General features: G+C 37.6%; 1 protein-coding gene across 8 annotated transcripts in view; it reads left to right on the top strand.

Annotated features, from left to right (window-relative positions):
* Positions 1 to 14,998, top strand: part of ralgapb (Ral GTPase activating protein non-catalytic subunit beta) — a 36,920-nt gene that overhangs the window by 12,884 nt on the left and 9,038 nt on the right. For 3 of the 8 annotated variants that reach the window (XM_043232117.1, XM_043232112.1, XM_043232118.1), the window contains 14 exons: positions 1,930 to 2,081; positions 3,331 to 3,538; positions 5,080 to 5,115; positions 6,734 to 6,935; positions 7,632 to 7,799; positions 7,883 to 7,997; positions 8,090 to 8,237; positions 9,019 to 9,083; positions 9,176 to 9,314; positions 10,276 to 10,409; positions 11,760 to 11,942; positions 12,815 to 12,966; positions 13,722 to 13,909; positions 13,993 to 14,096. In XM_043232117.1, coding sequence (XP_043088052.1) covers positions 1,930 to 2,081; positions 3,331 to 3,538; positions 5,080 to 5,115; positions 6,734 to 6,935; positions 7,632 to 7,799; positions 7,883 to 7,997; positions 8,090 to 8,237; positions 9,019 to 9,083; positions 9,176 to 9,314; positions 10,276 to 10,409; positions 11,760 to 11,942; positions 12,815 to 12,966; positions 13,722 to 13,909; positions 13,993 to 14,096 — 1,994 coding nt within the window. The remainder of the gene's footprint in view (positions 1 to 1,929; positions 2,082 to 3,330; positions 3,539 to 5,079; positions 5,116 to 6,733; positions 6,936 to 7,631; positions 7,800 to 7,882; positions 7,998 to 8,089; positions 8,238 to 9,018; positions 9,084 to 9,175; positions 9,315 to 10,275; positions 10,410 to 11,759; positions 11,943 to 12,814; positions 12,967 to 13,721; positions 13,910 to 13,992; positions 14,097 to 14,998) is intronic. The other 5 variants (XM_043232115.1, XM_043232120.1, XM_043232114.1 and 2 more) reach the window with 3 other exon arrangements.

Below are 14,998 nucleotides of genomic sequence, written 5' to 3'. Positions count from 1 at the left end.
GTTGTGGAAATCAATCGTACATTTTGTTAATTGCCTTGTTTTTGCTCCCGTGCAATCGGTAAATCGTTGCCCAGAATGAATGTGGACAGACTTATTGGTTGGTTTCCAGTCTGCCTCTGATCCAGCTGTCCTTTAGAAACTAAATCAAACTGGCATTTAAATGGCACTTTGATTTAAAGACCTCATGAAATTAAAATGTGACATTTGGTTTCTAGATTATTCTAGATTATGCCACAACAACACGTGTATGCATATGTAAAAAATTGTAACTAAATTAAATGATTTGTAATGTAAATAATAACTTTGGATAAAAGTGTCTAATATTAAATGTAAAATAAAATAAAAAATATATATATATTATAAATATTTATAATGTATGTATAAATACACACATACAGTATATATTCTGAAAATATTTATATAATTATTTTCATATCATTGATATTATGTATAAATATTTTAAATGCATAAACTTCAGCAAGTGTCATTTTGACACAAGCTAAAGGCTATTGAGTATTTTTAAAACCGGCGACCAGGCCTTTGATGACCTTCTTTTGTTTTGAATATGAGGGTCATTAATATCCCATCTGTGAGGTGGAGGTATACATGATGATCAATGAACTCGGTTTAGTTGTCCGTGGCGCTTTCTGGAACGTAGGATGTCAAGAGGGAGATCGGTTTCCTTTGCCAGCCAATCAGTGTGTCCACAGAGGTTTTAGGCAAACAACCAAATTTGAATGCAGGGGTTTTTCCAGCATTTACTACCAATCAGCAGCCAGGCTGGGATGCTGTGTGGAAATCCAGCGCTGATGCTGATGCCTTCGTCTCTAGTCGCAATTCACTGCATCTCTAAAAAAAGTTTTGAAATGCTGTGAACGGGTTTCCCTCGCGTTACAAGCCCTGAATTCACATATACTGAATATCATCATATACTGTGTCCTTTTATACTGTGTGTGTTTTAAAAGACTTTTTTAAACAACATGCATTACTATTAATAATTAAGACTTTAACACAATACTTTTATAATTCTGGTAGAAAAGGATTAGAATTAGCATGCAACATTGTTTCATCTGCCTTTTAAATAAGTATCATTCATACAGGAAAAATCTAATTATATAACTGAATTTTCCGTTCTAGTTCATTTTTTTATGTCTCAAGTCTGTACCTTGAAGAATGAATGAAGGCTTATAATGCGAGGGATATCTGTGTTTGAATTCAAGATTATTGTGTGGATTAAAGGAATTACTCGCCTGATGACGAACATCATTTACTCGACAACATAACGATTCAAACCCATATGACGTTCCTTTTTTAGTGGAGCACTGTTAAAGGAGAATACTGTTTATATATGCAATGCTGAATATACTGCTTAGCACTATATTTACACAGACCGCAATATATATGAAGACTCGTTTTGCCGCCTTAGCTTGTGAGAGTCAATGACATTTTTGAAGTGAAAAACTTGATGATGCTCCACAGAAAGAAAGTCATACAGGTTTAAAACTAAATGAGTGTAAATGATGAATTTTTATTTTGGGCTGAATAATCCCTTTAAAGCTGGTGAATCTTGCACTACTTACCCAATCAGTGTCATGGGTAGACATTTTAGTTTTATCCAACTAAGGGTTCAGAGTGTCTATTAAACAGCCTTTTTGCATTTTTGTGTTTCACGGAGCTGTATTTGCTGATGATACTGAAATGGCAAAATCAAGCAAGCGTCAGACGTTTGGTTGTCTGATGTCGAAACATCTGAAAAGCCTCTTTCATGTTCTCATGTTTTAGGGCTGAAATGGATCTGCTGAGATATTGATCTGCGATTCAATCAAATTTAGGCATGTTGGTGCTTTTTGGCTGATGTGGTCTCTGATGTGTCGTTGGTTTTAATTCTTTGGCTTTCTTGCTTCTCCACCTTTTTGATTCGTCCCTCAGGCATTTCCCGGCCCCGCTCAGACAGTGCTCCGCCCACACCTGTCAATCGGCTCAGTATGCCGACGCCCTCGACGACAACCAACACTACACCCCCTCACAACCGCAGGCACCGCCCCACCGCTGTTGCCAAGACAACCAGCAAAGCCTCAACGGTACGACCATAAAAAAACAGAAGCTCTGTTTTTTCCTTTTTCTTTTTAGCGATTCGAGCTCAGCGAGTAACTGTTAGAATGGCTGAGGATCTCCCGTCTAAAACCAATCAGGCAAACCCAACCGTAAGTCATAGAGACTTGAAAGTTGGAGGGAGGATAGTACTCTCACCGCCTACAAACTGACAAAGATTCACCCCGGTCGGCCTGACGGGGGCGCTACAGCGATCAAAAGTACAAAATAAAATCTTTGTGGAGCTCGGCCTCTTGTTGACGTTTTATAAGGGTTAAAAAACATAACTATAGCTAGAACTATACAGCTGTTTGTACGATTGACTTGAAAATCGGTGTGCAGTGTCTGTGTTCGAAGTGCCACAGGTTTCTGTAAGTACATTTGCATATCTGAAAAAACATGGCTGTCGTCAGCCATTTAATCTGATCTCCCATTAGACAAGTTCAACGGAGGCCGATTGGAACGAAACTTGGTAGGCCTCTTTGACTCATGGCCCTAAAGGTCTGTGAGTAAACTGAAAAAAAAATCTGCCTCTGGGAGGCAATGTCACATTTTTCAAAGGGTGTAAACGTGTATATTGTGCTTTTTTTATATCATATGATAGATCTCATTCTGTACAACTTTACCTTTACTGCTGTCAATCAAATCATTTCTTCATAGTTGAAAAAAAACACTGCAGTACTGTTCTCTGGATCAATAACATTTTAAAAATGGTTGAGCTTTACCCTTTGGCTAGCTGTAACAGGGTCATTTAACAAAGGGGTGTGTCCAAATACATCCGTAAATAAACAGCCTATAAATCCTAAACACTCAAAACGTTACAAAACCATGCTTAACAAGCATGCAAACTTTCACAAAGATCAGACCATTGGTTAAAATGGCTTCAGAAAAGCATAACTGTATCTCCTGAAAAACCTTGACATTATATTTGACGTTTAATTTCTTTGTGAGCTCCTCCACTCCGATCATAGGTGATGCTATAACCATCATAATTGTTAAAAATCACAATTTGTATTTACCCCCCAAAAAACGTTTTGAAACCATTGATTTAGGTGGTTACAGGCTTGCTAAATAATACAGAATTTTTTTGTTTCGGGCGTGCTTAAATGCCTTGAGGCGACTGATCCCTGATAATCGTCGCTTGCAGCTGTGTTTTTGTTCATCATCCTGTTTCCCTCCGAAATGTTTCACGTTGATTAACGTTATTCATCGTTGACTGGTGTAATTGACTCTCCACAGACTGGTCAGACCAAAGTGTCGCACCAGCCGTCGTCCACCTCTCCGCTCTCCAGCCCAAACCAGACGAGCTCCGAGCCGCGGCCTCTTCCGGCTCCGACCCGGCCCAAGGTCAACAGCGTGCTCAATCTGTTCGGCCAGTGGCTGTTTGACGCCGCTCTGGTCCACTGTAAACTCCACTCCGGCCTGAGCAGAGACAGCAGCATGACCGGTAAGACCGCGAGAAGTGGCACAGCACTACGGTCACCCTGTTTTCATTTCTTTTTCATTTCTCTACTTATTTCACCTGTTGAGGGTGTTTTTAATTTCCTTTTTCTTTTATAAAATATTCCTACCTGCAAGATTGTGCAACATTCAGGGTTTGTCACACTAGCGTAGATGCTGTGAAAAATCTGAATTTTCATATCTATGCAAAACTAGAGGTTTTAATGTGTGTACATGAACTGATTTGCCACACGTAGAGACCTTAAATGGAATTCATAATTCAGTTTAACAGCAGCAAATGGTTGTGAAACAGTGGAGCATGACATAAACACCAACAAAGTCATGTTCAGTGAACACACATTTATTTTACACAATATTAAGTCAAAATTCAACATTTTTGAAAACTGAGAAATATGTACTGTCCATTTCTACAATTTTAATGGAGTTTGGAACAAATACTTGTATTAAATGAATAGTTCGCCCAAAAAAATGAACATTTGCTGAAACCGTGCTTATCTGAGATGTAGATGAGCTTGTTTCTTCATCAGATTTGGATAAATTGTAGCATTGCATCAGTGCCTCAGCAATGGATGTGCTGCAGCGAATGGGTGCCGTCAGAAGTCCAAACAGCTGTTAAAAACATCACAATAAGCCACAGCACTCCAGTACTTCAAAAACTGGAACAAATACATCATTAAGACCTTTCGACTTCAAACCGTTGCTTTCAGCTAAAATATGTAAGAGTCCAAAATCCATAAAATGCTTCCTCCATTGAAAAACCAGTCTGATCTGAATCAGGAGAGAAATCTGCACAGATCAAACAAAAACTGCTCTAAACAAATATGTGTGTGGGTTTTAAGGCGAGAGACAACGGGAGGTGGACTTTATTATGTATCGATAATATAGATTACAGACTGATGTTTTAGCCAGAAGAAATGGTGTGAAGTTAAAAACGTTTCTTACAAAAAAAACACAGCTTTGGATTCACGAGATGTTAACTGATGGACTGGCATGCTGCGTATTATTAGGATGTTTTTATCAGCTGTTTGGACTCTCATTCTGACGGCACCCATTCACATCCATTGCTGAGACACCGATGAAATGCTTTCAGCAAGCTTTCTTTTTTTTCGGTGAGCTATTCCTTTAACAGGACACGATCGTTATCAGACAAATCCCAGTCAGTGACATTTGTTTTTGCTCTTCTGTGTTAACATTCAGCTCTCTAACATGGCTAGGTTACGTTAGTTTCCAGTATTTATGTATCACACTGTTGAGTATGTGTGTGGTCAATCTAGTCGCATTTTTTTATGCCGTGAATGGATCAAAAGTCATTCTGTGGAGTTGTTGATAGCATTGCGTACATCTTTTCTTCACTTGCATTGTTTTTGTTCCGTTTTCATTTTTGCATGATGGGTAACTGAAACTCTTTATAATGGTCTCCCTGTGTCTTTAAAAGCACAAAAGCAGAACGAAACGTCTGAATAGTTTACTGAACTCTACTACTGCTGTTCTTTGATTTGTTTCCATTTTATCTCTGTTATCTTGCAGCAACATTTTTCCAAATTCTTCTTTCTTATAAATCTTGTAAGTAGGAACACAAGCTTTACCAGTTGCAGTTATTTGGTTCATTTCAGTTTTGTTTCCTTCAATCTTTTTGGTTTTCTTTCGTTGACACCGTCACTCGTCCATTGTTGCAGTACTTGTTTTCTTGGGGCAAGAGACTTGCGCATAAACTGCTTGAGTTAAAGGTCCGGGGAGTGTTTTGACTGCTGCCCAAATCTCATTGGCTCAACTGCAACAAATATTCAGGATCCTGAGGTGGGCCGATGTTTTTGGTTTTTTTTTTTTTTCCCGAGCATCACGTGACCCGAGAATGTTTGTTGCGCTTGATCCTTCTCCTCGATTCAACTTACCCGCCATCATTAAAACCAGTCCCTACCCATACCATCTCCTGAAGGACCTCTACTAACTGATCTTCTCCAAAGAAACACACCAACCAGTCTTATTTTGAGTTTTTGCCCAGCGTTTATTTGACAGCTTTTGTTTTTTCCGTTAGCCTTTGATTAATTTCCTCAGTTTTCATTGGTTCTTTTTATGTTTTTGTATGGATATTTCTGCATGTCGTGGTTGTTGGTGCAGTTCGTTTCAGCCATATTGTGCCTTATTGTCTTAATTTAGGATGCTGGACTATAGAAATTGCCCTTTAATCAACGTTTGTCTGACATGAAACCCAACTGACGTGCTCTGATAACAGGGAGACTGACCAGGAGATGTCGAACAGTGTGTTCTGTTCTCGCTCACGAACACTTGATTGAACCGCGATGCGATTTTGCGCGATCCGAGCGAGACCGTTTCCTCCAAATAGATACAAACGTGCTGCAGAAGCAAAAGAGCCATTAGATTAGCTCTCGCTTCCTACTGCTAATGAAGTTAAGCAGATATCCTGTCAAACGCATGCGATGAGCTTCTTCGGAAGGATAAATCTTCTGTAATGTGAACATTTATAGATACAAATGATGAGTAACGGTTAAACGCAGTGACTTTTTCACTTTTGTAGGTTTCGCTAAGTGTTTAAAAAAACAAATTTAGCAGCAAATTATCGTATTAGAGTGATTTCCGAAGGATCGCGTGACACTGAAGACTGGAGTAATGATGCTGAACATCCAGCCGCGCATCACGGCTATTTTAAACTCTAATAATATTTCATAAATTTACTGTATTTTTAATTAAATAAATTCATTATTGCTGAGCATGAGATGCTTAATTTATATATACATAATGATTTTTAATATAAAAATAACATTTATTTAAATTTAAGTTTAAATTATTTTTATTGCACTATTTTATCAAATAATTAAATATTAAAAAAAAAAAAATATATATATATATATATATATATATATATATATATATATATATATATATATATATATATATATATATAAAAACTAAAACATAAAAAAAATAAAACAAAACAATTCAATCAATTAAAAAAGCATTTAAAAGCAGTTGCAGAAAATCATGATATTAGTGTTTATAACATCTCTTTATCGTCGCATTTAGCCGTTTTATTCTCCTCTGCCGGTCTGAAGATCTCTTTGTCGGTATTCCCTGTCACGGCCTCGTGCGGTTCGCATGTAAAGCGTCACTGAGCGTTTGCGCTTGTGTCTCTCCTTCCCGTCTCTCTCTGTCTCTCTCTCAGCCCTGGCGACTCAGGCTGGAGTTGAACTGAGACGTAAAGGCTCTCAGATGTCCACGGACACCATGGTGTCCAACCCAATGTTCGACGCCAATGAGTTTCCCGATAATTACGAGTCGGGTCGAGCCGAAGCGTGCGGGACGCTGTGCAGGATCTTCTGCAGTAAGAAAACGGGAGAGGACATTCTCCCAGTGTACCTGTCCAGGTAATCTCCAGCCTCCTCGCTCAACTAGTCTTTTTTTTGCTCACCATAGCCAGATTTATAAAAAAAAAATTAATACTTTTATTCAGCAAGGACAGAATAAATGAGTTAAAAGTAAAGCCTTTATAAAATGCATTATAAAAATAGTTTATATTAGTAGTAATGCAACTATATCTTTTTACTTTTCTAGATATACTTACACCTTTAGAAAGTGTCGTTCATACAAGCGCATGAAAAACAAACCTTCGAATGCTATTATGCATTTCAACTTAGTTATAAAAAGATATAATGCATATCATATAATTGTACGTTGTGAGTATTGCAATGCGTCACATATAAGGAATTGAAATTGTATTAAAAAATGCTTTCTGTTCATCGAAACGTCCTGAAAAAAATATCAGTTTGCAAAAAAGAAATACGAAGTGGAGCTAGTAATGGTAAGAACCCTTACTAATAACTGAGCACCAGTAATCATTGATAATAAATCAGTATATTAGAATGATTTCTCACTGAAGACTGGAGTAATGATGCTGAACGTTCGCAGAAATAAATTACATTTTACAATCTACTCGCATAGAGAAGAGTTATTTCAAATTATAATGCTATTTCGCAACGTTAAACCCAACCTCGGGAAGCCGTTCATTTGTTTGTGACCAAACGGTGTGTATTCTGTCGTTAAAAGCTCTGTATCTCTGTCAGGTTCTACATGGTCCTCATCCAGGGTCTTCAGATATCAGACTTCATTTGCCGGCCGGTTTTAGCCAGCATCATCCTCAACTCTTCGGCTCTCTTCTGCTCCGATCTCAAAGGGATCAACGTGGTGGTTCCTTACTTCATCTCGGCTCTGGAGACCATTCTGCCGGATCGGTGCGCAATGAGTTAAATAAATCGGATCCAAAATATATGTCTGCGAGCTCGATTTGTAAGGCGTGTTTGTTCTGCACCGACAGAGAGCTGTCTAAGTTTAAGTCCTACGTGAACCCCACGGAGCTGAGAAGAGCTTCCATCCATATCCTGCTGTCCATGCTTCCTCTTCCTCACCACTTCGGCAACGTCAAATCAGAGGTAAGACGCTTTCAGTCACTGACCCCGCAACGTAGCTTTCCGAGAGAAACATAGGAACCGAATAGGCGGCGTTTTTCTAAATGCGTTCGCAGGTTCTGTTGGAGGGGAAATTCAGCAACGATGACAACTCCCTTCACGACAAGGCGGTCACCTTCCTCTCCCTGAAGCTGCGATTGGTCAATATTTTGATTGGCGCCCTGCAAACAGAGACAGACTCCATCAATACACAGATGATACTGGGTACGGCATTTAATGAAATGGTTCAGGCTCAAACCCTTGAAAACTGAACGACTGAAAATTCGTTTATAAATGTTCGCCAGCCGCAAGTTACGTTTCGTGTTGTATTCGCACTGTTATTATTCATACTCATGATTGTTGTTGTTAATTACTATAAATAAATGGCTTTATAAAAGGTATTTATTCATACTAATTTCATATTATATTAGATTTTGAAATGATTGTAATCGTCAATTTGTATTGTTGTTTTCACAATATTTAGTAATTAATTAATTAACCTTAATAGTTTATATGATTATATTCAAAAGTATTATTATTGTTAGTTATTATTATTTTATAAAATCGAATTAACTATATTAATATTTATATTTTTAAATGACTTGCATATAAAACAACAATAATATTAATTATTATTATTATTAATATATTATACAGTTGTTAACTATATTATTATATTAATAACATAATAATAGTAATGATTATTTGTACATCATATGTAATATTAGTAATGATAATAGTAATTATTCTTACATTTTTAAATAGACGTTAACTATACCCATATTTTATATAATTATTTTATACTACAAAATAATAATAATAATAATAATAATTATATTATTAGTATTGTTGTTGTTAAAATATTTTATAAAAGCTAATTACTCGTAATATCCGTATTATGTAATATTTAATAAGTTTTATTGTTATTTAATGTAAACGCAAGTAGTGTGCAGAATTGAGTTTTTTTGTGAGTCGCTAATAACTCCACGTGCGTCTGTTTTTACAGCGGCTATGCTGAATATCGTCCAGGATTCAGCTCTGTTGGAGTCAGTCGGCGCTCAAGCTGAAGTGGTACGGTTTTCTGGTTATTTATGAGCTCAGTGAGACGAAGAGCGATCACAGTTCACCAATTAGAAAAGCCGTCGTGTCTTTGCTCTGTGCAGGGCAGCGTGGACGGAGGCCATCCTCTGGCCAAGAGCCACAGTCGTAATAACAGCGGCATCAGCAACGCTAGCGCGGGCAGCTCCGAGGCTACGACTCCGGACAGCGAGCGGCCCGCTCAGGCCCTGCTGAGGGACTACGGTAAGCCCGGAGGGACACCGGTGCGTCAGAGCCGCTTCAGCCTCTGACTGCTTGCAGAAAAGCATCTGCTAAATGCATAATAAAATTCAGCCATCTGATTATTCCAGTAATGCAAAGAGTCATTAAATCATCAGTTTTTATATTTCCATATCAGCATCTTTTTGTGGAGCCTTAGAGATTTTGGACAACATCTTTAATGCTTTTCTTAAAAAGCATACAATACCATAACATACTAAAAGCACCTTCAACTGTCCGATATGCAAACAATACCCATTTTTACACCTCTTTAGTCTTTTTTTTTTTTTTTTTTTTGCATTAGATATGCGAATGAAAAAGGGTCAAAAAATAAAAAAGTACCACCTAGTACCTTTGAAAAAACTTTGTAAAAAAATCTATAAACATTGCATAGTGTCCTAAAGTCTGCTCCAAATTCTAATATATAGTCAAAATGTATTATTGAACAAAAATGTTTCAGGTTTTAAGGTTTTGGTCTCTTTTGACCGTGAAGGTACCCCAAAAACTGTATAAAGTGCACTCGAGGAACGCGATCTCACGCATGTCTGTAGAAGAAGCATGGTGTTTGTCAAACACGCCGATGGTGCATTTTTATTTGAACGCAACGAGATAAAAGCCATACGATAACATGGCTAAAAATGAATTGGTGATGCTTCAACATTGGCGCGTTTTAAAATGCCTGCCTGCAAGTGTATGTGAATGTATATTTCTTTAAAGCGTGGCTCTAACCGGTTTATGTTCCATATAACGAATGCTTCCGTTTAATTTCAACGCATGACGTCAGATGCAGCCGAATGTCTGATGACGTGTTCCCGTGCCGGTCTGTGTTCGTGTGTGTGGTTCACGTGGCCGTCTCGCTGCTGCATCTGCGCCTGGCTTGCGCGTGGTGTGTGTGTGTGTGTGTTACTAACCCGCCGTCTGTGGCGTGCTGTGTGTTATATCCCAGCTCTCCACACAGACACGGCGGCTGGGCTCCTGATCCGCAGCATCCACCTGCTCACCCAGAGACTCAACTCCCAGTGGAGGCTGGACATGAGCATCTCTCTGGCCGCCCTCGAGCTGCTGGCCGGCCTCGCCAAGGTACACTGACCTAACCAGCTCCGTGTTTACGTACGTTTACAGCCGGCGGATCTTTTTATATGTCACCCTGCACCGCAAAACCGGGGTCAGTGTTTGGAAATTGAGATGAATAAATAGGAATAAAATGCAAGCTTTCTATTGGTGTATGGTTTGTTAGGACGGGTCAATATTTGGTAGAAGCAACCGTTTAAAATCTGAGGGGGCAAAAAGATCGAAATATCTCCTTTTAAAGTTGGTCAGGAACATGAAACAGTCTTTTTCTTAATATCCTAATGGTTTTTAGCGTAAAAGAAAAATGCAGAATGCAGTGTATTGTTGCTTATTGCTACAAATATAGCTGTGCTCCAGGCTCACATGTGTGCAATTGCAATAGTTTGTCTGTTCTGCTCACCAAGGCTGAATTTATTTAGTGAAATATGCAGTTAAATCTGTGAAATATTAGAGTTTTATGTGTGTATATATACGCTGCCAGTCAAAAGTCTGAAAACAGTAAGATTTTCAATATTTTGCTTATGTTCATCAAGGCTGCATTTATTTGATCAAAAATACAGGGGAAATATTTTAAATATTTTTACCATTTAAAATAATGGGTTTCTATTTTAATATACTCAAAAATATAATTTATTTCTGCGATGCGACGCTGAATTTCCATCAGTCATTATACCAGTGTCACACGATCCTTCAGAAATCAATCTGATTTAATGATGATTTAATATTTGAGTTATCAGTGTTGGCGATTTTCATTTTTTGGAAAAAAAATAAATAAATTATACAATCATACCAGTTCTGATTCGTTCAACAGTTTATTCTTCCGGTGATTGGTCGGTTTCATTTAAAGCAGAGTTTGACAGACTATAACTTCATACACGGTGCACTTTCAAAATGTAAAACGTTGCAGGATGTTTTCATTCACTTGTTCGCCGCACGACGGGAAAGGTCATGCAAAAAACCATTAAAAAAATACAAATAAAATAAATGAATACTTTAATTTAGCAAGCACACAGTAAATTGCTCGGACGTGACAGTAAAGATATTTATAACGGTGCAAAATATTTCAAACAAATGCTGTCATTTTCAACTTAATATTGAAAAATAAAATGCATCAAGGTTTGCACACAAATATTTAGTGGCACACCTGTTCGTGTCGCACTGAATTACATTTTAGCAGATGCTTGCATTGAAAACAGCGCTTTTTAATAGTAATAGTATTTGCTGCATTGGTTGATCTAATAATGAGCAGGAGACTTTTTACAAGCATCATAATTAGTCCGCTTTTGGGCCCCTTTTTGGCTCTTTTTGTAGCGCGCAAGGGAAGTAAAAAGCCTGTTGCATGTTGTTTGTGGTGTCCAGGTGAAGGTGAGCGTGGAGTCGTCGGACCGTAAGCGTGCCGTCAGCTCCGTGTGCAGTTACATCGTGTATCAGTGCAGCCGGCCGGCTCCGCTCCACTCCAGAGATCTGCACTCCATGATCGTGGCTGCCTTCCACTGCCTGTGCGTCTGGCTCACAGAGCACCCCGACATGCTCAACGAGAAGGTACTGACGACTGAGCAGCTTTACGGTGTTTAACTTCATTTAGTTCAGTGACAAATACGGTAAAGGCTGCTTAAACATGCTAATGAAATCTAGAAACGCTGTGAGTGTGATTATTTTTAGTTTTGTTTTTGTGTCTTGTTTATTTGATTCAATACGGTATAAATTGTGAAATGTTATTATAATCTCAAATAGCTGTTTTGTATGCAAGTATAAGTTAAATTGTAATTTATTTTTGTGAAGCGCAGCTGAATTTTCCGCATCGTTGCTCCAGTCTTTAGTGTCACGTGATCCTTCAGAAATCATAATAATATAGTGGTTTACTGATCAAGAAATAAAACTATTTTATTTTTCAAAATGCACAGATGAATAGAAAGTTCAAAATAACAGCCTTTATTTAAAATAGAAACTTATAACGTCTTTACTGTAAATTTTACTGTATTAATTTTTTTTTCTACTTAACATTAGCATACTTGTATATATATGTGTATGTGTGTGTGTGTGTGTGTGTGTGCGTGTGTGTGTGCATGTGTGTATATATATATATATGTATATGTGTGTGTGTGTGTGTGTGTGTGTGTATATATATATATGTGTGTGTGTGTGTGTGTGTGTGTGTGTGTGTGTATATATATGTGTGTGTGTGTGTGTGTGTGTGTATATATATGTGTGTGTGTGTGTGTGTGTGTGTATACATATATGTGTGTGTTTGTGTGTGTGTATGTATGTATGTGTGTGTGTGTATATATATGTGTGTGTATACATATATGTGTGTGTGTGTGTTTGTGTGTATATATGTATGTGTGTGTGTGTGTGTGTGTATATATATATGACCACAGTCCTGTATCAAATGTGTTTTGTGTTGTGTCTTTAAGGATTGTCTGATCGAAGTTTTAGAAATTGTGGAGCTGGGAATCTCGGGCAGTAAGTCCAAAACCAGCGAACAGGAAGTGAAGTACAAAGGCGACAAAGAGCACAACCCGGCGTCGATGAGGGTCAAAGAAGCCGCCGAGGCCACGCTGTCATGGTGAGCGTCCGTCATGAACCACCACTCCTTCCTCTCCAGCGGCGTTTAAAGGATAAGGTCGCTTCCTGCTCGTTTACTCGCCCCCCGTCCAGGGATCTGTATTTAAAATACATTACAAGGGTGTTTTTACGGCGTTATAATAAATGCATAATGCATTTTAAAAACCTTATAATGTGTGTAATCATAAAAGCTATTGCAATGCAATATACTATTTACATATTTGTGATACGAGTATGATTATTTAAAACACACAACGGACCCCGTAATAAATGACTCCATTTATAATGCACTATATTACATCTTGACTGCGTTTATGTGAGTGGCTAATATTGAGACTAATTTCAGCTAGCTAATACTTTCAACTTAAATAAGTTCAGTGTTCGTTATATAAACCTAAGTACTAGTAGACTTTGTAGGGTAGCTAGATTGTTCATTGCATCCTCTACTCAGTCTGTTTAGTATACTAGGAGACGCACTACTAATATTTTAATGAAATGTAATCCTATTGATTGCATAAATCGTCATACTCTTAAAAGCTGTAACGACAAACAAGTAAATATATCCCATTAAAACTGTTCTTATGAATATTCACGAGATCCTACAACATATAATAAAGTTATTTTTAATGCATTGTGCATTCATATACACATATAAATAGAAAGTGCTCCAGGATTGTTCTCCGTGTAGTAGACTTCACTGGTGGCCATCGCTTTGAAGGTGAGAAATGCATCTTCAAAGAGCTCTTTGTGTTGCAGTATAATGCAGGTGTTGGGAGCGTTCCCGTCCCCCAGCGGCCCCGCGTCGCCCTGCAGCCTGCTGAACGAAGACACGCTGATCAAATACTCCCGACTCACCTCCACGTCCCACAGCAACTTCAGATACTTCGTCCTGGATAACTCCGTCATCCTCGCCATGCTGGAGCAGCCGCTGGGAAACGAGCAGAGTGAGAGACACGCTTCGCTTCTCGCCGCTCCGGTACGTTACGAGCCCGGCTCTGATTTCTCATCCGCTCGTTTGTGTCCGCAGACCCCAGTCCGTCGGTCACCATGTTAATCAGGGGCATGTCGGGTCGACACGCCTGGACCATGCAGCTCTTCCATCAGCCTCGAGGAGCAAGAGCCAATCAGAAGGTAGGACGCAAGCTCGGCCACCAATCAGAGCGTAGATGTGCTCTCAGTAGCCAATCAGAAGCTAACGAGGGAAAGTGGCTTTCCAAAAAAAACAAAAAAAAGCCTGACGTTACCTAATTTGATGATGCTGAGTTTGACATTTTTGTGTTTATTTTTAACTGTTTTAATTTTTACAAATACATTTTTAAATAAAGCAGTCAGACTTAAAAAAGTATTTAAAATGCATCATTTAACCTTTTTTTTAATAATAAAAATAACATTTTTCTGTGGTGTGATAAAACTCAGAAGAACACACAATGTAAAAAAATAACAATAATAACTCATTAAAAATGTTAAAATAAAAAGAGACATTATGCTTTTGTGACGTTTTGTTTTCAGTGGCGCTAAAAAAAACTGGTATAAACAAATATTTAAAAATAAATAGCCTATTGAGGCTTTAATTGGGAAATAAATGGCATAATAATGTCACTGTAGTCTTGTTAGAATTTGTCTCGTATTTGATTAAGTTTGCGTCATTCGTTCTGTAGCTTTCCTGTTCATTGCTGTGAAGCTGCTTTGAAGGAGTCTTTGCAATCATTTCAAAATAAGAAAGGTCAAAAGTTTTGATTTTAAAGAAACTACAAAAGCATTTAAAATGCATAATTTAACCTATGACCTGCAAAATAGTGGGAAAATAGATTGAAATACTCAATTTCATGAAAAAAAAGGAAGCTTAGAAATAAATCATTTTTATATATATATATATATATATATATATATATATATATATATATATATATATATATATATATATATATATAATGTATATATAAAAAATATATATAATTTTTTTAAATATATATTTATATATTTTTAAAAATATATATATTAAAAAATATATATATATATATATATATATTTAT

This window comes from Puntigrus tetrazona, unplaced genomic scaffold, assembly GCF_018831695.1.
Source record: "Puntigrus tetrazona isolate hp1 unplaced genomic scaffold, ASM1883169v1 S000000513, whole genome shotgun sequence".
Classification (NCBI taxonomy): Eukaryota; Metazoa; Chordata; class Actinopteri; order Cypriniformes; family Cyprinidae; genus Puntigrus; species Puntigrus tetrazona.
The sequence above is the reverse complement of the archived record's forward strand: the minus strand, read 5'-3'. Positions and strand labels throughout refer to the sequence as shown.